General features: G+C 35.5%; 1 protein-coding gene across 1 annotated transcript; it reads left to right on the forward strand.

Moving 5' to 3' along the window:
• The first annotated feature begins 925 nt into the window (after positions 1–925).
• Positions 926–10079, forward strand: LOC138333360 (putative leucine-rich repeat-containing protein DDB_G0290503). The gene is made up of 5 exons (XM_069281704.1): positions 926–2076; positions 2981–3113; positions 5954–6093; positions 6356–6530; positions 8885–10079. Exons 1-5 carry the CDS (start codon positions 1282–1284, stop codon positions 9142–9144), a joined length of 1503 nt encoding a protein of 500 aa, XP_069137805.1. The 5' UTR covers positions 926–1281; the 3' UTR covers positions 9145–10079.
• Positions 10080–22237: the final 12158 nt, after the last annotated feature.

Consider the following 22237-nt stretch of genomic DNA (forward strand, 5'->3'; position numbering starts at 1 on the left):
TGTCCGTCCGTCCGTCTGTCCGTTTTTTTTCTTTTGCACATTAATGATGGAAGGGAGTGGAGTATTTTCCCCATATTTTACATGATGATTCCCCATCCATCCTAGATCTGCTTGGTAATTTTTCAGACTGAAATTAAATTAAAAAATCGGCCATCTTGGATTTTAACATTTAAAAAAATCACAATGTTGTTGCTCTTAACTGATAAACATTTTGTTATAACATTATGATGCAAAGTTGTTCAGAATTAAACAAGGAGTTGACTGTCCAAAGGTAAGGTCATTGGCCAAGGTTACTAAGTCAAAGGTCAAGGTCAAATTTATTTGAGTTAATTGTATGCTCTTAATGTAATGTTAGCTTGGAATCAGGATTCAAGTTAAATACTTGGAAGACTTTTTCCAAAGAATTATAATAATGTACCATCATCGGTTTCCCAATTAATGTTGACATTAATTATTTATTAGCAACATATAGCTAACACGGAAGAATTCGTTGTCAAAATACTACTTTTCCACTTAAGCACGTCAGACACATAGCGGGGCCCTTTCTGACGTGTCAGTGTTCTAGTTCCCTTTACATATAGAAAACTCACAAGGTCCTTTCAAACAAAATTGATTTAAATAAATCTGGGGTCCCTGGATGTTTTTCCCCTGGTTAGTAGCTAGTTTGAATTTTGACCTTATTGCATTTCCATGAGATAGTTGAGATAAACTTTTTATCCTTTTTTTTTTTTAGGGAAAAGCAATACTAGTCTTCCTACTGATACCGGTACATCTTTGAGACAAACCAGGCTTTTATTTGGTAGATCAAGGAGACGGACAGAGACTAAGGCACGAGATAAGAAAAAGAGTTCAGCTCGATCCTGGACAGCAAGTTTTGTTTGCTTGTCGGACAAAGATGCAAGTACTGTTCCTAATGGACGCGCGAGAGAGTAGTTTTGCAGAGCAGTGGGCTAGGCTTCAAAAGGATTGTATTTTCAACAGATGACGATGAAAATGAGGTGAAACAGAAGCTGTCTGAATCATTCCCTAAGTTAATTGGGATTGGTGGTTTTGAACTTTTGAAGTGCTTAGCAAACAAAAGAAAATTGGAAGTGTTAGGCTGCACCTGGAACGTTCAAAATCTGAAGGCTGTGATGAGCCCACAGTCCAGGATTTTTATCAGACCAATACAAAAAAAACCTAGAAACTGTGGATGTTTTGTCTGACAATGAAGGTACTCTATCATTCAACAGCAAGATAAAAGAAGAATGTCTCAAATGTGGCCAATTAATATGTGTAACAATGCTGAGGGCCCATATAGTAACCTGCTGTGATGAGGATTCTGATATGGAATTGCCAGACATTGAAATGCATTCAGTATACCAAGACATTTGGTCATCGAACAATGATTTGGATGTAGAGCTTATAGAGTCAAATACAAAGGGACAGGGATCCGGAGCTTCCAATGGTTCGAATGTAGCAGAACTTCACACAGAGACACCAAACTTGAATGATCAGTTATCAAACAGAAATGGACGGGAAGCTTCCAATGGTTCAAATGTAGCAGAACCTCACACAGAGAGACCAAACTTGAATGATCAGTTATCAAACAGAAATGGACGGGAAGCTTCCAATGGTTCAAATGTAGCAGAACCTCACACAGAGAGACCAAACTTGAATGATCAGTTATCAAACAGAAATGGACGGGAAGCTTCTAATGGTTCGAATGTAGCAGAACCTCACGCAGAGAGACCAAACTTGAATGATCAGTTATCAAACAGAAATGAAGCTTCAAAAGATCTTGATTTTCCTATACATGTATCTCCAAAATTATCAAAAGACATAGAAGATATAGTGGAAAATGTAGTGAAAGTTTGTTCACATTGGAGTAATCCCGTAGAAATACTGAAGTTTTTGCAAGCTAATACCATTGTTGGCCGAAAGCTGGAGGTTGAAGATGTTACGGAGACAATAGCTTCTGAAGGAGAAACCAACCATATTTGTGTTGATCGTGAAAACATCTTGGAAACAGCCTTTGATGAAATTCAGCAAATCAAAAATTTCAGAATAACTTTAGAGGTTGATTTTTATGGTGAGGTAAGTAAATAGTGATCAAGTGCCATCTCTTTGCAATATCTTGAAGGCTAATTCTTTAAATCATAATGATATCCTTATTAAATGTGGTCAATAGGGATATGCTAGTTTTTAACCCACCATCTGATGATGGTGGGCTATTCAAATCGCTTCTTGTCCGTGGTCCGTCTGTCTGTCCTTCCGTTAACAATTCTTGTTAGAGCAGCAGCTATTTCTCGGAAAGTGCTGAAGGGATCTTTCGCAAATTACATATGTAGGTTCCCCTTGGGCCCTAGTTGTACGTGGGCATATTGCCTTTTGTGACTGATCGGGCAACTAGATGGATGACCGTTCGCCATCTTGAATTTTGATAGTTGAAGTTTGTTACAGCTATTTCTCAGACAGTACTGCAGGGATCTGTTTCAAATTCCATATGACATATGTGGGTTTCCATTGGGCCCTAGTTGTGCATGAGTATTTTGGGACCGATCGGTCAACCGTCTTGGATTTTTATAGTCGAAGTTTGAAAAGCAGAGAAAAGATCCATCTGACAATTGTCAGACATGCATAGATCAATCTGGGATCTCTTGTTAGTCCCCTGTCGGTGAAACAGAAGGGGACTTTAGTGTTTGTCTCCATCTTTTTAAAGGTCTGTTTGTTTTTTTGGATGTTGGTTTCCATCAAACAATAACTTGAGAACAGATTGATGGATAATATTTTTTGAAACTTCAAACATTGGTACCTTTAATACAAGGTAATACAATCTTACCTGTTTCACTGGCAGGGGACAAAAACATCCCTATAAAATTATAACAAAATATATTGCTGAACCCAATTTTGATCCAGTAAGCTATTATGATTACCTTATCTTCCAAAATTTAATTTGAGTCCTTATTTGCATCAATTAAAATTTCATGTTATTTTCCAGAGTGTATCCGACTTGGGTGGACCAAGAAAAGAATTTTTCCGTTTGGTATTGATGGCCATCAAAGAAAAATACTTTGACCATGATCTTAGGAGTGTGCTGAGTGAGGACTACCTTACAGTCGGAAAGATTCTTGGTAAGATCTTAAAAAAGTTCCATTGTAATCTACTGGGTATCTCTACAAAGTCACTCATCTAAAATCTAGTACAAAGTAGACCTTACTAATAATGCTGAACGTATTAACTTGTTCCTTGCAGTTTCTACTTTAAAACATATAACATTGTACATATGTAATTATCAACACCAATGTGGCTCACCTAGCTCATTAAGGCCTAATTTCATAGCTTAAAGCTTAAGATGCTCCACAGCCGACAGCATAAACAATTAACACTCATCATTTGAACAATAATTGGTGTTTTATCGTGTATACATATGCTTAATTAACACAAAAAATGATATGAAATAATTTAGTTTCCTTTCGGTGCATGCACAATCTACTCCATTCCATATAGGACATGGTGCCACAATTTTTTGGGATGCAATTAATTATTTTTTTTTAAAAATATTTTTATCTTGAAGTAAAATTAGAAGCTCAAACTTTTCAATAGTGTTAATCATGTTTTTTAGTTAGTAACTTTTGTTACTTGTAACTGATCTTGATAGAGGAAAAATACCATTTGTTATGGGTGGAGCATCTTTAATTGCCATATTTTGTGTACTGACTCTTAAGTACAATTCAATACATATACCCCAATAAAGATGATAGAAAGACAGAATTTTTTTCTCTTAAGTCTGACTGCTAAGGTATATCAGCATTCTAGGAGCTTCAATCAGATCGATATTAAGTGCTCCAGACAATTTTTGGAGCCTAATTGCATACGCACTTTTGAAGAAATGTGTACAACTCTGTGCGACCTAAAACTTAACACAGGTATTTAGATAAAAGTTATGTGGTTATTAGCGTAGCTCACCATTAGATGGTGGGATGGTGGGCTATTCAAATCGCCTTTCGTCTGTGGTCCTACGTCCTTCTGTCTTTTCGTTAACAATTCTCTTGTTACCGCTATTTCTCAGAAAGTACTTAAGAGATCTTTCTCAAATTTCATATGTAGGTTAGGACCCTAGTTCATAGTTGTGCATATTGCATTTTGAGACAGATCGGTCAACAAGATGGCAGACAGGTACACACGTAGCCATCTTGGATTTTGATTATTGAAGTTTGTTATTGCTTTATCTTGGAAAGTACTGAAGGGATCGTTTTCAATTTTCATATAGAGTATACATCTAGCTGTGTATGTAGTCAAAGATCTAAAAGCAGAGATCTAGAAAAGATCCCTTTTTTCCATTGTCGGACGTAAATCATTCTTTGGTAGGCACCAAGATCCATCTGGGATCTCCTGTTCCAAGTTATCTCTGATATTAGTACTTGAAATGTGTAATATATTGATTAAAAAAAAAGATATGGTAAAATTTTACATATTTCACTTTTTAGCCCACCATCATCAGATGGTGGGCTATTCAAATCGCTTTTTGTCCGTGGTCCGTCGTCCGTCCTTCCGTCCGTCCGTCCGTCCGTCCGTCCGTCCGTCCGTCCGTCCGTCCGTCCGTCCGTCCGTCCGTTAACAATTCTTGTTATCGCTATTTCTCAGAAAGTACTGAAGGGATCTGTCTCGTATTTCATATGTAGGTTCCCCTAGGGCCCTAGTTGTGCATATTGAATTTTGGGACCAATCGGTCAACAAGATGGCCGCCAGGCAGCCATCTTGGATTTTGATACTTAAAGTTTGTTATCGCTATTTCTCAGAAAGTACTGAAGGGATCTGTCTCAAATTTCATATGTAGGTTCTCCTAGTTTCCTTTCGGTGCATGCACAATCTACTCCATTCCTTATAGGACATGGTGCCACACAATTTTTTGGGATGCAATTAATTATTTTTTTTTTTAAAATATTTTTATCTTGAAGTAAAATTAGAAGCTCAAACTTTTCAATAGTGTTAATCATGTTTTTAGTTAGTAACTTTTGTTACTTGTAACTGATCTTGATAGAGGAAAAATACCATTTGTTATGGGTGGAGCATCTTTAATTGCCATATTTTGTGTACTGACTCTTAAGTACAATTCAATACATATACCCCAATAAAGATGATAGAAAGACAGAATTTTTTTCTCTTAAGTCTGACTGCTAAGGTATATCAGCATTCTAGGAGCTTCAATCAGATCGATATTAAGTGCTCCAGACAATTTTTGGAGCCTAATTGCATACGCACTTTTGAAGAAATGTGTACAACTCTGTGCGACCTAAAACTTAACACAGGTATTTAGATAAAAGTTATGTGGTTATTAGCGTAGCTCACCATTAGATGGTGGGATGGTGGGCTATTCAAATCGCCTTTCGTCTGTGGTCCTACGTCCTTCTGTCTTTTCGTTAACAATTCTCTTGTTACCGCTATTTCTCAGAAAGTACTTAAGAGATCTTTCTCAAATTTCATATGTAGGTTAGGACCCTAGGTTCATAGTTGTGCATATTGCATTTTGAGACAGATTGGTCAACAAGATGGCAGACAGGTACACACGTAGCCATCTTGGATTTTGATTATTGAAGTTTGTTATTGCTTTATCTTGGAAAGTACTGAAGGGATCGTTTTCAATTTTCATATAGAGTATACATCTAGCTGTGTATGTAGTCAAAGATCTAAAAGCAGAGATCTAGAAAAGATCCCTTTTTTCCATTGTCGGACGTAAATCATTCTTTGGTAGGCACCAAGATCCATCTGGGATCTCCTGTTCCAAGTTATCTCTGATATTAGTACTTGAAATGTGTAATATATTGTTAAAAAAAAAGATATGTAAAATTTTACATATTTCACTTTTTATTATATCGTTTCACTTTGTCATCCTCTATTAATTTGCTTATATTTTTTTTAGCAAAAAACATTGTTCCTCGATCTCGTAAATATATGTGTTTGAATATTTTAGGCCTCAGCATACTACAAAATGGTCCTCTTCCGACCTTCATTCGCCATGATGTTTTAAATGAACTTTTCTCCAATGACGAATCACAGTCCAGTTGCATCCAGAATTTGAGAATTGGGTTAGATGAGGTTGGAATTTATCAGGTAAAAAGAAAATGTGAAAATTTTTGAAGTCTTCAGCTCACCCAGTTTGGACCAGAGGAAACTTTAAGGTCACCTGAAATGAATTCTCAAGTAACATGTTCTAATCATTATCGCGTTTGTCAGTATTGTTGGTAAAGGCAGGTAGGACAATAATTGCTACCTATAGATATTTCCTGAAATATCCATGTGACATTAGGTGATATGTACAGGACTTCTGGGCCTGATGTTTGAAGCACTGAACTATACATTTTTGTTTTTGCAGATTGGTTCCCGTGTCCCATCTTTTGTCTTCCTGTTGAGGCCTTCCAATAAGAAACTAACAGTCAGAGCTCTGACTCACTATTTGAAACCTAACTTTTCAGAGACAGGTTCTAATGGTAGAGTCCAGGAGGGAGCAGTGTATGCGGCCTTCATGAGGTACATTCGTGAAGTTGCCAGTAAGTATATAATAAAATTGTTAGATTTAGAAATCAGATCATAGACATAGTGTTGATCGAGTTGAAATTCAAAAGTGTAATCTTCATAGCTATGTAAATATTGACTGTGGTTGACCCTTATAGGAGATTTAAGAAAAAATGACGACGAAGTTGCACAAAGGTACATCTGGGCAGTCAATGGTACAATTTTTTATTTTTATACACATAAACATGGTGGGAACACAGCCCCTTGTGCATGATATTTCTTCAACATTAAATCTGCATAAATATACTGTATTTTATCCCTATTAAGAGTGCTTAATATAATAAGGGTGCCCCTCACATTTTTTGCTGAAAAAAATAAACTATTTGTCTTTGCTGGTGCTAATAAAATACTGTTTCAAATCAGTTAGATGCTTAACATATCTATATCATCTTGTATAAGAACTAAATGTATTGCATTGGACATTTTTTCCGAGCGTTTACGCATAGAAACAGCAAGATCGCCATGTTGAAAACAAAACATGTCACTTTAATGTTCCACAAGCGTGTGTGTGGATGAACTCTAACTGGCAACAACACGTTAACAATGTCTATACAGGTTTTATGAATACTTACTGTATATCTACGATAAAGGTTCCTAAATAACAGGAATGTTATCATTTCTAAGCATTTTATTGTCTGCTCTTGTCAGTATTTCCCATCTGCCACAAAAAGAAAGTAGCGATCGAAAGCACCATCTGCCATTTTGTGTATATGCATGGTAACAAACAGGCTAGCATGAAATTCCAAAATTCCATGAAATAGACACATTTTATCAGTGTTAAATACTTCTGGTGCTTACATTTCTTCATAATTATGTAATTTCAATACTTACTTGACTTAAAAACGTAAGTTGGTTAAAATAAGTTTAAGAAAAATACGAAAAAAAGCAAGATGACTATAGTCTGTTTCAGAAAAAAAAATATCTAAAAATGGTCTCAAATAACAGCTCCCCCCTCAGCCAATTACCCATGTATTTGATACAAACTGGTTATGTTATTTGCTAGCCAACTGATGTCTTTTGTTCACGAAATAGGAACAGTAATTAAATTTAAGTCGAATCAAGCTGATTTTAGAACTCATCCCAAGATCTTTCCAATGTAAGTCTACATACAAAGTTTCATGAAGCTGAGTGCATACATATTTTACTCAATTTATCGTGTTCAGAAGGGCAATAACTCCGTTAATAACTGTCAAAACAAGCTGATTTTCGAGCTCGTCCGAGATCTTTCCAATGTTAGTCTACATACCCAGATTCATTAAGCTCGGTTCATATTTACCCTAGTTATCGTGCTAACAAGGTTCAATAATTATTATTGCAAAGGTCAATAAATCAGTAAGTTACAGTCAAATCAGGCCAGTTTTTTAAACTCGTCCAATTTTAGTCTAAATACATAGTTTCATGAAGCTGAGTGCATATTTACTCAAGTTATAATGTTCACAATGTCCAATAATAATTATTTGTGCAAAGGACAATAACTCTATGTTACAGTCGAATCAAGTTGATTTTCGAACTCGTCTGAGATTTTTCAATGTTAGTCTACATACAAAGCTTCATTAATATAAGCTTCGTGCATATTTACTCAAGTCATTGTGTTCACAAGGTCCAATAGTAATTATTAGTGCAAAGGGCAATAACTCCATAAATTACTGGTGAATTAACCTAATTTTCAAACTTGTCCCAGATCTTTTCAATGGTAGTCTACATACAAAGTTTCATTAAGCTCGGTTTATATTTACTCAAATGATTGCGTTCACAAGGAAACGTTGATGGACGTCGCTCAGGTGACCTAATAAAAATGTAAATGTCAGTAACCTGTGAAACAATAATAATCCATTTTAAAATCTGAATTTACAAGTGTAGAAGTTTATACTTTAATTGTTAAACTTGGAATTATTGATTGTGTAGAGGGCATGTACGTAACTATTATTGATTTTTTCCGTCGCCATACTGTGTTTGTACCTTTGAGATTCCGGATGTAAACTTTCTATGAGGTCACGCCATCTTTTCTGAAATCTCCTATAGGGGCTGATGGGTGGGAGCAAAAAGGTCAATGAATTGGTCAAAATTTCAATCTAAGAGCATAATATTTCCTATTTTCAATAAGAGAGTTCAAGGATTTTAATGTTTTAAACACCGTAGATCCTGTATCAAAGTGCTGAATATCAAAAGGGACAATTAAAGGCAAATGCAGAAAAATATGTAGTGTTACATCATGTGGTCATTGATCATTGTTGGATACAAAAGTATATAGATACTGTAAACCATGTACATGTAATAATCATTTTATTTCACACCAAAAACTATTGAAAAGTGTTTTGATAATTTATAGGTGGAAGAAGAGGCACATTGACATTATCAAACATCTTGGAGTTTGTCACAGCATCCAGTGAAGAGCCAGCTGTTGGCTTTACTTTAAGCCCATCAATTGAATTTGTTGTTATAAGCACCAGTTTTATCCCAACTGCAAATACATGCAGTTGCTGTATGTACCTTCCACGACCAACATCAACATTGAAATTACCAGCAGATGACCAGCTTTTCGGTTTATATGACTTGGCTTTCCAAAACAAATATTTTGGAATACTGTAAAGTGTGTTTTTTCCTTTATATGTGACATGTGACTCACTTCGATCTGTTAAAGGAAGTTGTTGTGTAGAGACTACAACACATTTTGAATTTCTATACACAGTTCATGTTATCTATGTTCACTGAAATTTTGAAGTTTTTAGGTCATCTGACCCGAAGGGTCACGATGAACTATAGTCGTCATGTTTCGTCCGTCTTCGTGCGCCGTGATTTAACATTCACATTTTGAACTTCTCAAGTTCTACCAGTGCAATTTGGCTGAAACTTGCATGAAATGATCCTGACATGGTCCCAACAAAGTGTTGGTATTTTTCGAGTCAATCCGAAATCCAAGATCGTCGCCACAGCTGCCATCTTGAAAACACATTTTGAACTTCTTCTCAAGTTCTACCGGTGCGATTTGGCTGAAATTTGCATGAAATAGTCCTGACAAAGTGTTGTTATTTTTCGGGTCAATCCGAAATCCAAGATGCCCAACACAGTCGCCATCTTGAAAACAGATTTTGAACTTCTTCTAAAGTTCTTCTGGTGTTATGTGACTGAAATGATCCTGATATGATATTGACGAAGTGTTGTTACATCTCTGGTTGTGCCAAATCGAAGATGGCTACCGTGACACCATATCCTATTAATTTCATATATGAATATTGTCTAGTTAGTCCGATGACCGTTAAGGCCCTTGGGCCTTTTGATATAGTAATTATAGGGCCCTGCAAGATTTGGGTACACTATTGTAATTATACATGTAATCTTTTTGACAAGTCACTTGGCATCTCCTTATGTAAATACAATTGATACAATACAATACAATGTTATTTTATTTAAGTGTCACACATCTTAAAAATAATTACAGTACCATATAAAAATATCCATCGCACACAATTATTCAAAGCCGTATTTGGCTTATGAGACACTAAAATTAATAAAATTTATATACATGTACGATTGGTGGTATCATAATTTGCATACAGATAGTACCGTCCGCCTATGATTCATCGCATATATTACTGCAAAATGAAATTTCTAACTTGTACTATGGTTCATCTGTATGTACTAGAACAATAATTAGCAATACTAAACCATGCAGCTTGTGTATTAAATCTGAACAGATATCATTAGGAAATTAAAGCACAAGGAAATGAATTTCTCCCATACTTGACAGGGTTATCCCACGGTTGCTAGGGAAAAGACAGCTCACATGCACTAGATAGTGACGTCATCAATACATATGGCAACAATTATCACTCACAGCGAAGTTCATATCAACTGAAGTTTCACCATTTTTAGGTCATCTGACCGAAGGTCAGGATGACCTATTGTCATCGTGCACCGTCCGCCGTGCATAAAACTATTTATACAAAAGCCTACTCCTCCTAAACCCTTGAGTGAATTACATCCATATTTGGTGTGAAACATCCTTGGGGAAGGACAATAATATTTTATATAAATGAGATAGGTCCGACCCCTAGGGGCAGAGGGGCGGGGCCCCAAAATGGGAAATTTTCTTAATTTAAGCTTTTAAATCCTACTCCTCCTTTATCCTTGAATGGATTTCATCCATATTTGGTTTGAGACATCATTGGGGAAGGACAATCATATTTTATATAAATGAGCCTGGTCCGACCCCTAGGGGCAGGGCTCCAAAAGGGGAAATTTTCTTAATTTAAGCTTTTAAATCCTACTCCTCCTTTATCCTTGAATGGATTTCATCCATATTTGGTTTGAGACATCATTGGGGAAGGACAATAATATTTTATATAAATGAGCCTGGTCCGACCCCTAGGGGCTGAGGCCCCAAATGGGGAAATTTTCTTAATTTTAGCTGTAAAATCCTACTCCTCCTTCATTCTTGGATGAATTTCATCCATATTTGGTATGAAACATCATTAGGGACGGACAATCATATATATATAAATGAGTCTGGTCCGACCCCTAGGGGCTGAGGGGCGGGGCCCCAAAAGGGGAAATTTTCTTAATTTAAGCTTTTAAATCCTACTCCTCCTTTATCCTTGAATGGATTTCATCCATATTTGGTGTGAAACATCATTGGGGAAGGACAATAATATTTTATATAAATGAGCCTGGTCCGACCCCCAGGGGCAGAGGGGCGGGGCCCAAAAAGCGGAAATTTTCTTAATTTAAGCTTTTAAATCCTTCTCCTCCTTTATCCTTGAATGGATTTCATCCATATTTGGTTTGAGACATCATTGGGGAAGGACAATAATATTTTATATAAATGAGCCTGGTCCGACCCCTAGGGGCAGAGGGGCGGGGCCCAAAAAGCGGAAATTTTCTTAATTTAAGCTTTTAAATCCTTCTCCTCCTTTATCCTTGAATGGATTTCATCCATATTTGGTTTGAGACATCATTGGGGAAGGACAATAATATTTTATATAAATGAGCCTGGTCCGACCCCTAGGGGTCGAGGGGCGGGGCCCAAAAAGCGGAAATTTTCTTAATTTAAGCTTTAAAATCCTCTCCTCCTTTATCCTTGAATGGATTTCATCCATATTTGGTGTGGACAACATTGGGGAAGGACAATATATTTTATATAAATGATTCAACTAAGGAGTTCCTTGTATGTTTATATTAACCGTTAACCAATACTTTATACTGTGACTGTTGTTTTGTGCCATGAGTCAGATGACCGTTAAGGCCCATGGGCCTCTTGTTCGTTAAAGTATGAGAGAAAAAGAATCAAACATGGGTTTGTCAGGTGGACAGGGATATCTCAACCTGAGTGAAAGATTTTGACCATCAACTCTCGGCAAGCCTCTGGTTTGATTAGCCAAAATCTTTCGCTCGGGTTGAGATATCCCTGTCCACATGATAACAGGCCCATGTAAGATTCTATAAATCCCTTTCTATAGTTAACCTGTTATAAACTTAAAATATGTCTATCTATAAACTTAAAATATGTCTATCTATAATCTAACCACCTACGCTTCATCGTATTGTATAATGATTTAGCTAAATTATACTGGAGCTCATCTGTCTGTAGAATATAATAGTATTTATCTCTGGCACTAAGAGAAGAGAACTCATCCGATATTGAACTCGCTTGTGTAAATAAATTTGAACAAATGTCACTATAAGAAGCACATTCACAAAGAAAATGAATTTTCTAAACAGAACAGGGCAGAGTCTCTGTTCCTTTAGTAGGTTAGAATAACTGTAAAATAAATAATTACTTGTATGAACAATTAAACATTTTGTTATGAAGTGGAAAGAAGATTTGAAATCAAACAAGCTCATATACCAGTACCTTAATTACATTCAAGGTCATGACCTTCAAATGTGAAGGTTAACAGAGGGTCAGGACTTGGGGAACTCTGATTCCTTTCAATTACATGTAATTGGTTTATAGACAAAATTGGTAGTACTCGGTTTTAGTTTCAACTTACAAGTAAAAGGGCAAGTGAACTCTTGCACCAAGGCACATCATCTGTCATAGACCTTTAAGGCCCAGTATTATGTTAGCACCATATAAATTAGTAATTTATGATTGTGCAAGATTAAGACATTAACAAAAAGTAATTTGTTGACAACATCAGTATTAATAGTTGGATACAAAGGTGAACATTTCCTGGTTTTACATATGCACACATTGTAACTAAGAGGATAAGTAAATGTTCTACAATACAGGTAGTAAAATTTCTAACTATCAACCCCCCACTTTTTTTAATATCATTGATTATCAATCAAATTGTTTCCTATTACCAGTATTATAATTAATATAATTATGAACATGAGCACAAAACCATGTGGATATCACTAATTTTAGTTATTGCAAATGTAATTGCCATAGGTCAATAAATGTTGATGAGTTATTTCTTGTTTGGTTTTCATTTACTGTAGAACCAGTGATAATCGTGAATGTATTATATTGTGACCAAACACACTAGAGCTACTTGCAATTTTACTGTATGAATTTGAAATTGAATGAAAAATAACAAATGACAACCAACATAATAGGGATAATGTGTCAGCTCACTTAGATTAAATAGGGGAAATAGACAGTCAGACAATTGTTTTAAATTTCTACTTCTCATTATAAGTACCAAATGGATATTCACTAAATAATAGTTAGAAATGTCCTAAGGAGATGTACAAACAGATTTTTCATTAATGATGACTCTGACCCCTGGAGCCAAAGTGGCTGTGTCAATAAGGGAAATACTGAAGAAAATTTTACATTTGTACATACATTTAGAAGACTTGAGACTTTGTCTCAGGTGATCTAAAAAAGCCCATGGCCATATAGGTTTTTATTGGATTGGGAAACATTAAAAAAAAAAAAAAAAAAAAAAACATCTTTTTTATTTAAACGATATTTGTATACCACTTAGTTTATATTCATGAAGACCTGGGCCGTGCACCATAAAACTTTCTCAGACAGATCTTTTACTGATCAAGTCTATGTAAAATCATATACTAGAGTAAAAATTCTGTCTGAGAATAGTTTTATGGTGCCGGGCCAAGGTATTGGGTCTGTGACAAGCTGGGATGAAGGGCTACCAAGTTTGTTAAAATTAATGTGACCTTAACTTTCATTCAAGGTCACAGGGGTCAAATACACTTATATCTTTAAACGACTTGTGAATAACTGAGAGGCCTAGATACCTGATATTAACCCTGGGATGAAGGGCTACCATATATGTGTGTTCAAATGAATGACCTTGAACCATGACATGGATCAAATAGGCTAAAATCTTTAAACAACTTCTTACAAATAAATCAGAGGACTAGAGATCTGATATTGGGTCTGTGACGAGCTGGGATGAAGGGCTACCAAGTTTGTTAAAATGAAAGACCTTGACTGTCATTCAAGGTCACAGGGCTAAAATCTTTAAACGACTTCTTGTGAATAACTAATTATAAGAGACCTGATATTGGGTCTGTGACATGCTGGGGCAAAGGGCTACCATGTTTATTAAAATGAATGACCTTGACCTTTATTCAGTGTCTATTAATTTATCAAAAAATAGTTCTTTGTATTGCCTTAATTGTTTGCCACTACTTTATTCTTTGAGGTGTTGCATTGTGACAATAGTCAGATGACTATTACAGTAAGACTCATTAGCCTCTTGTTGGTTATAAAGTTAATCCCACACACCAAACCGTAATTTATTTCTATAGGTATTAATTAACTGTCATTGTTTAAACGTATTACTCTCAAAGATGTTACATAATCATTGATTCCAAAATTCACATCAAAACAAGGAGAACTAACTTCAAGTGCTAACATCTGCATACACTGTTCATCAAGTTCAGCTGGAGAACCAAATATAGGCCTTTCATTATGCTCTCCTCTTAGGGCTTCTGAATTGAAACTTTCTTCGCCAATGTTATTTAAAGCTTCTTCGTCTAGATCCGCACCAGTTGTATTTTGAAACTGACCGGCAATCCAGAGAGCTTGAGGGGATGATTTCACTGTTCTGATTCTGTGAGCATCCCATGCCTGAGACCATACATGAAGTCTTCTGTTAATTTCGTTCATGTATATATAGTGAAGAGCTTGCAAATGAGTGATGTCCAAGCAGTCCAAGATTCCCTGGTCTTCCATATAATAGAACAAATTGTAAAAAAAGCTTAAAACTCCTTCATAAACATCTCGCCAGAGACGTTCAATCCGTTGATTGTGCGTACTCTTCCCCGTTATAAACCCAGTTAATCCTCTCTTAGATAGCATGAAGTTTGCTACATCAATATTTTCCAGACCTTTATCAGAACGAACTTTATTTGGTGTGCCATATTCAGAAAACACCCGACGAAAAACATTGAAATACTGTTTCAGATCTGTTGTTGTCACAACACTTCAAAAACATGATCTTTCTGCTAAAACCATCGATGCCACCTGCTATTACAAACCGCCACCTAACAAGTTTATGATTTGTGTCTATGTGCCACAAATGATTAGGTGCCAAGACATTATACACACGTCTGTGGAGCCGTCCCTTGCATCTCTGAGATACTCCTTTAGAGTCTATACGGTGTATAGAATCCCGGATACGCCATCTTTGAACTTTGATATGTAGTTGCTTGGATAAAATTTGCTTTATCATATTTTCACCACAAAGTGGGAAATCTCCACATATTTTTTTTATGTTTAGATCAAGCATATCATTGGAAATGTCACAAAATGACATTTTACTTAAATTGTAGGCACGCATTCTACGATAAACTGTGCTTTCAGAAACCTGCAGTATCTTGCATATATCAGATATTTGAAATCCATTGTCTAATAAATACTCTAGTGTACATTTTGGGAGGTCAAATACAGGTGCCCTGCCATCCAATGACACTTTGGCAGGAGGAGTGTGACCATACTTTACACATTCAGTTCTAAGTTTCATCATGTCAGAAGAGTTGACTATACCCAATGTTCCAAGTTCAACAGCAGATAGTTTTCCAACAATATCTGGCGTTATTTTCTCTCTTTCAAAATTGTTGTATGCATGGTCGAAGTCAAGCTTCTTGAGAATAACTGACATCTGATTGTCCTCCATTTTTCGCTAAAAAGCAAAAACATAAAAACAGATTAAATCTTTATCTATATATACAATCAAAAGAAGTTATGAGGCTTTTCTGTAATTCATGAATATATACAAAAAAAATTACATTGCTTATTCAATATTGATAAAAGCACATTTTACATTGCCTGCTAATGAACATGTTTTTCTTTCTTTCTTTTTTTTTTTTTTTTGTTTGTTTTAAATCGAAGGTTCCAAGTCTGCTAAGACTACATTTTGGATGCCATTGGCCCATTGGTGACAATGTGACATATCACTTCATTCAGAAAATGCTCACTAATTTGTTGAACAACAACAGGCCCATGGGCCTTAATAGTCATCAGACATTAAAAGCTTTATGAATGGGTATATACGATGCCTTTTACAGGTTGGGCACAAACCTGCATATGGGTAACAGTTACCTGTCTGAGTAATCATAAATTACCCAAATGAGGAATTATGTGAAAGAAAAATCCATGAAGTTTTAAATTTTTTTATCTCAAAAAAGGGCGTAATAATAATTTTGATATGGCACCATTACAAACATAACTTAGTACATTTTTAAATGGGACAAACTTCATTGATTTAATTTTGGTAAAAGTCACAAACTAAAACAGGTTACTATGGTGCTAACAAAAGAACACAGGTAAAACTCATTCAACCATGACATTTACATTGAACTTCCCTGATGGGCTGTGCACTGTAGTCAATGGAGAACACAGGTTTCTGAAAATTAGTTATAGATTATATAATCATGGACCCAACAAGAAGAGTGCCCCAAGATCATTTTTAGACATTTTAGAGGTCTAGATAAAAAAAAAAACGATAAAAAGTCTCTCTTCTACATATACAGTGTGTATGTGTTTGAATACTAATGGTGAAATCTATATATAGATATAAAAATTTCCCCCTTTATCGATGCGTCTCTAGTGCGTAGTTGACGCCAAAGATAAACTAGTGATTACTATACGATGCCTCCCAAGAAGACAGATTTTTAATACGGCCAATGAGATTGCAGTGGAGGCCTCGCTCTACGCATATTACATGTAATATATCCTACAGACAGTATGAATCTTAATTTAAATAATTGTCTCAAAAATCTACAAATGCAGAGTAATGTTTGTCAATTAATGGGGCTAAACAAAATCGTCTTTGTGACGGCACTTTGTATAGATGTGTAGGATGATTTTGGAAAAGGAAAAAATTATCGCTCTTTCCAACGGTAGTAACCGTTTTTTTATGAAGATATGTTGTGCTAGAAATAAAATGTTTTTTACTCGCCGCTTAAGGTAGGCAGGTTAGAAACTTTGAGTCTGTGAGCTTTGGCCACCCTTCTCGTATATCGTACCATGTACTGTAAAGTATGATTTTTATCGTTTTTTTTTTTTATCTAAGCTTAGACCTCTAAAACGTCTAAAGATGGTCTTGGTGCACTCTGGTGGGTCCATGGTTATATTAATCTGTAAACTAATACTCAGATCCCAGTTTAATGTGTTAAAAAGGACAGTTTTCGGCTCACCGCACAAAGGATTGACGGTTGCTTTGTTTGGCATGCAGGCCTGCTGCGGTATTCTGGTAACTCATCTCGCACCTGGTGACCTCGGTACTTGGGTTATTTTCATCACCTCGACCATTTCTCCCGATATATCTCGGAACTTTGTCGGGTATCTTTGTCGGTTATATTTGAGTATATAAGGTACATCAATGGCCATAACTATTTAATTGCCTCGCAACTATAAATCCTTGTTATATGGAAAATACTGCCAGGTAGATTATAACCCTTTTTATAATTTACAGGAATACGAACATATATTGTAAAATTTAAGTTTGATTTTCTAATTTTCGACACTTGTTTATACATGTACATGGAAATAGTTCTCTCTTTTCTTTTATATCTCTAACCAACGACGATAGATGTTAAATTCTATATGTCATTTAAAAACACGTTGTGTTCTTGGTACTATATAATAATGTACATTGTAGTTCAGACTTCCGAATGTGGCATTTTACGATATTATATTATATACATATAAATATTCATTAAACAACCTTAATGCCCCCCCCCCCCCCAATGTTATCATTTTTCTCTTCAAGTCGGTTAATTATAAGCTCTGCACGTTATCTTTCACTATCATACATTTAATTAAGTTTAGATCCGTAACCGAACGGCTAAATTAAATGCTCTTAAAAGTATATTGTCCCAGTGATTAATGGTAAAAGATACATGGAATGTAAATTATGGTGCTGTCGACAGTAGCTTTTGTGAAAGCGTGTAGTAGAACTTTACAAAATAATCGACTTAACTAAATCAATATCCCTGATCTTAAGTACTGTACTACGTAGTGGTTAATCGGTAAGTCACAGAATAAAATATGCTTCAATTATTCTTGATTGCAATTCAGCACGGCTTTTTGAAGATGACCTGGCTGGACAAGAGGTATTTTTTTCGTCTATTCAAAAACAAGAGCAGCAATGTTATGATGTGCTATCGACTTTATTAGCACTTTATTCCAACCCCAACAAAAGTTATCTTGCTTTAACATCATTACTACCCCATCGACCCTGCATTGAAAAGTTTGAGCTTTCTAATTGTTAAGCTTCAAGATAAAGATATAAAAAAAAAATAATTGACATCCGAAAAAATCTGTGGCTACTATGGTCCTATATGCAATGAAGTACTTGAATATACGTATTCACCAAATCAAATTAATATTATCATTTGTAGTTAATTAGAATACATGTATATACATACGCGATTAAAGCCAACACCGAATTAAGTAGTTCAATTGATGGTGAGTATCGTTTATACAGACTCTGTCTGGCGGGTGGAGGCATCTTGAATATATTTGGCTGTAATATTATTTTTTCTGATATTCACAACTTGGAATACTTTGCAACATAATGATCAGCGTATCGCTATAGAAAGTCTATACATTTAACAACCTGTCCATGTTGACACCAACACATGCATTTTATAATGTAAATCAATCCTTATGTACGGAAGTACATGTTATTGTTGGGTTTTTTTTTGGCGGATCGTGCTCGCTCTTAGATACAAAGGAGGGCAGAGCCACCGCCAGCCTCCGTGCCATAGCATAATGGCTTAACACACCAAGGCCTCGAATGTTCACGGAGGCAGTGTCAGGTCAATTTATAATTACGAGCAACTGATTGACAGAAGGCGGTGTTTCCATTGGGTTACCTGAACCCTCATTTGTTTCTTTCAGTCAAACCAGAACACGATAGGCAATATGATATGAAACATGTGTCGCTATACCAGAAAGTCTTCAAGAATATGGTTGCAAAAAAAAAACCGTTTTAATATTACGGTTCCGCTGACTTGTATTTTTGCATTGACAGAACAAAATACATATGTAGCAGTATTACTGTAAAAATCTACTAAATTTTGATGTATACCCCCGTAAACTTCCCTATGAAATCGGAGTAAAGTAATGAACACCGAGCGAACTAAAGTGATTGGCTGTAAAATCTTGCGAATAATTGTGAAATTAAAGCTCGAGATTATGTCAATGTTCTGGAGCAGCGTTCATGTTTTCTACAGTAACCAACGTTCACAAAAATAACTAGCTTCAGTTAACGAATTTTGATGGGCAGCAGAGTTAGGAACGTGGTCAAATTTTCTTTTGTACACATAATGTTTTGTGGGTTAAAAAAAACAACTGAAAAGTTACGTGTATTGGTAACTTTGACCATTTGTCGAAATCAATTCTTAAAAACCCCGTTTTGTCAAAATTGCATTTAATTGTAAAATCAGATTTTCCTGGTATTGTATAAGTTTTTTTAATATATTTCATATGCATTTTGACACATATTTATTTTTAGGGTTGATTTGTCACCAGGTGTCGTTTTCGTTATTCAAATTAAACTACCAAATCTTAATTAAATTCCCCCGTATGAATCGTAGATAAAAATAAGGCAGATTCCATAATAATAGGTATCTAATTTATTTTCTATAATTTTTCCGTGGTCTATTTACATTTATATTTAAGTTAATAAAAAGCATGCAATTTTAATCGCCAGCGGAACATGGATTATTGACGGTCAAATTTTTAGTTAAGGCTCACACTAACACAAACGAAGAATTTATTGGAAAATTCGTTGAAAAACGAACCGTGTAGAAAGTTACTGAAAATTAGTCAAAAAAAATAATGCATTAAGTAATCAAAGTATATAAGAAAAGTATCAATAAATATACTAAAACGAACATTCTTAAAGGTGTGCAATATAGCGATTATCCCCCTAATAAAAAGCTATTTCCTTCGTTCGCGGTACCGCCAGGTGGGTCGCTCTCACTGCCTTGAATGTTGCTCATGATGACGTCACAATGCTTCGAAGCCAAACCGGAAGTTGCGTTGATTGTTTTTCAAACAGGTGCAAATGGGCAAATTTCGATCTTAAATATCTCGAAGATTTCTGGATCGATTTTCATAATTATTTTTTTGTTTTTGTTGGATTAAAATTTTCTTTCTGAATAAAGGAAGGAATATTTCCATTACACTACCTACTTAATATAGATGTAGGTTGTGTAACTGGTACCACTAGCTGCACTTAATAGTGTCCATGTATATTGCACCACAGGGACTTGTAACGTAGGTTGTGAGAAAGTCTGCTGTGTATACATGTGTACTATATACTATATAAAAGGACAAGGGAACCAACGACTCGCTTGGAAGAGGTACACCTGCCTCTACAAAAGTCGCCCGTATTCCGTCAAACATGGATAAATATGTACATATTTAATACCAATATATTCTTAAATAAATTTTCGACATGGAAAACACAACTTCAAACACGAAATAATATATTAACATACCTTTATTTCACTATGAACCTGGAAAATGCAGTCAGATATCACCGATGTCGTTTTGCCTGTCCAGTAAAATCTAGGTCAAAAGCACTCATATTCCCTTGTAACAAATTTTGTATGCATTAATTTCACTTTCTGGTGATATTTTGCCATCGCAAATACAAATAGGCTATCTCTGATAACTCTTTCATTAATCCAATCCAACAGCTAAGCGAGGAATCACACTTTTTTTTATCCAGCACTCGACTCTTGTTCGTATAATCCGCCATATTGTAATTGATGATGGGTACCTTTTTGGTGTACTCGCCCTTACCCGATACTACACTGAAATTCTGTACTCAGACTCTGTATAAATTAAATATCACGGTTTAGGTTCTTAGAAGAACCTTTATTTGAGATGCATATATCATTAATAGAAGAATCTAACTTAAATGGAGACTCTAATGTTGTACTTGACCGTTACCACATTGATATTGTAGCGTTTAGTGTGTACAGACACCGGCCGGTATATGGTGTTTCCAGTCCGGGTCCGGGTATGGGATACACAAATATCCACACAAAACGTGTTTAACCTAGATTTCAGTGGACAGGCAAAACGACATCGGTGATATCTGACTGCATTTTCCAGGTTCATAGTGAAATAAAGGTATGTTAATATATTATTTCGTGTTTGAAGTTGTGTTTTCCATGTCGAAAATTTATTTAAGAATATATTGGTATTAAATATGTACATATTTATCAATGTTTGACGGAATACGGGCGACTTTTGTAGAGGCAGGTGTACCTCTCCAAGCGAGCCGTTGGTTCCCTTGTCCTTTTATATAGTATATAGTACACATGTATACACAGCAGACTTTCTCACAACCTACGTTACAAGTCCCTGTGTATTGCACATTGTGTATGCATGGTTAAAAATTACAATATCAGTGACTAGGTCTATGACAATTAAATACAGGTTTGTGACCTCTTCTATAGACATCTGATGCTTGAATACTAGACGATACATGCATGTACAAATGTATAATTGAAATAATTTTCCACACTACGAATATACAGGACACTGAATTACAGTCCTAAAACTAAGAAATTAATTTGATAGTTTTAAATTCCTCCTGGAGAAACAAAACTCTAGTTTGGGTACCAGATATACATGTATCTATACATATATTTGTTGAATGTACCTGACTATAATGTTTTCTTTTAATGTCTCCGTGTACATGTAAAAAATGTAGCTGAATTGATAAAGATAGCATCAGCTAATGTTCTAAGACTACCCAGGTTAAAGCAGTTTGGTCTGCCTGCTGCATACAATAATATCACCTCTTACATCTACAGAACATACAAATATGTAATATTCCAAGCTACAGAGACAACACAGAATGATGAGAATTGACCGATCGCCAGGTGTAATATAGCCACGCCTCGTGCTCGCAAACGCACGTGTTTCTATTCAATGTCGGAGCAAACATCGTAGCACACACAATACAAATTGCAAAGTCCATGTGTGTGAATTGACAGCTGGCGATCCGTCAATAGCAATCCTAACAAGTAATTAATTTGGTAATTCCTTCGGTAGACACAAAATTCTGCTTTAAATGTATAGTAAAATCTGCTAATAAACTTGAGTGTACTGCTGAAATATTTAATCTACTCAACTCAGAAACAGAATATATTTTTTCTATCCATTCCTTTCAAAGGTTTCATTCTTTATTGATGGGTTAAACTCTATGGAACTATAAAAGGTGATTTATAATTA

Source organism: Argopecten irradians, chromosome 10 (genome assembly GCF_041381155.1).
Source record: "Argopecten irradians isolate NY chromosome 10, Ai_NY, whole genome shotgun sequence".
NCBI classification, from domain to species: Eukaryota; Metazoa; Mollusca; class Bivalvia; order Pectinida; family Pectinidae; genus Argopecten; species Argopecten irradians.

Coding starts and splice junctions, on each gene's coding strand:
- LOC138333360 (XM_069281704.1), top strand. CDS start 1,282: ATGCTGAGGGCCCATATAGTAACCTGCTGTGATGAGGATTCTGATATG. Junction 3,114..5,953: donor TACAGTCGGAAAGATTCTTG/GTAAGATCTTAA, acceptor TGAATATTTTAG/GCCTCAGCATACTACAAAAT. Junction 6,094..6,355: donor ATGAGGTTGGAATTTATCAG/GTAAAAAGAAAA, acceptor TTGTTTTTGCAG/ATTGGTTCCCGTGTCCCATC.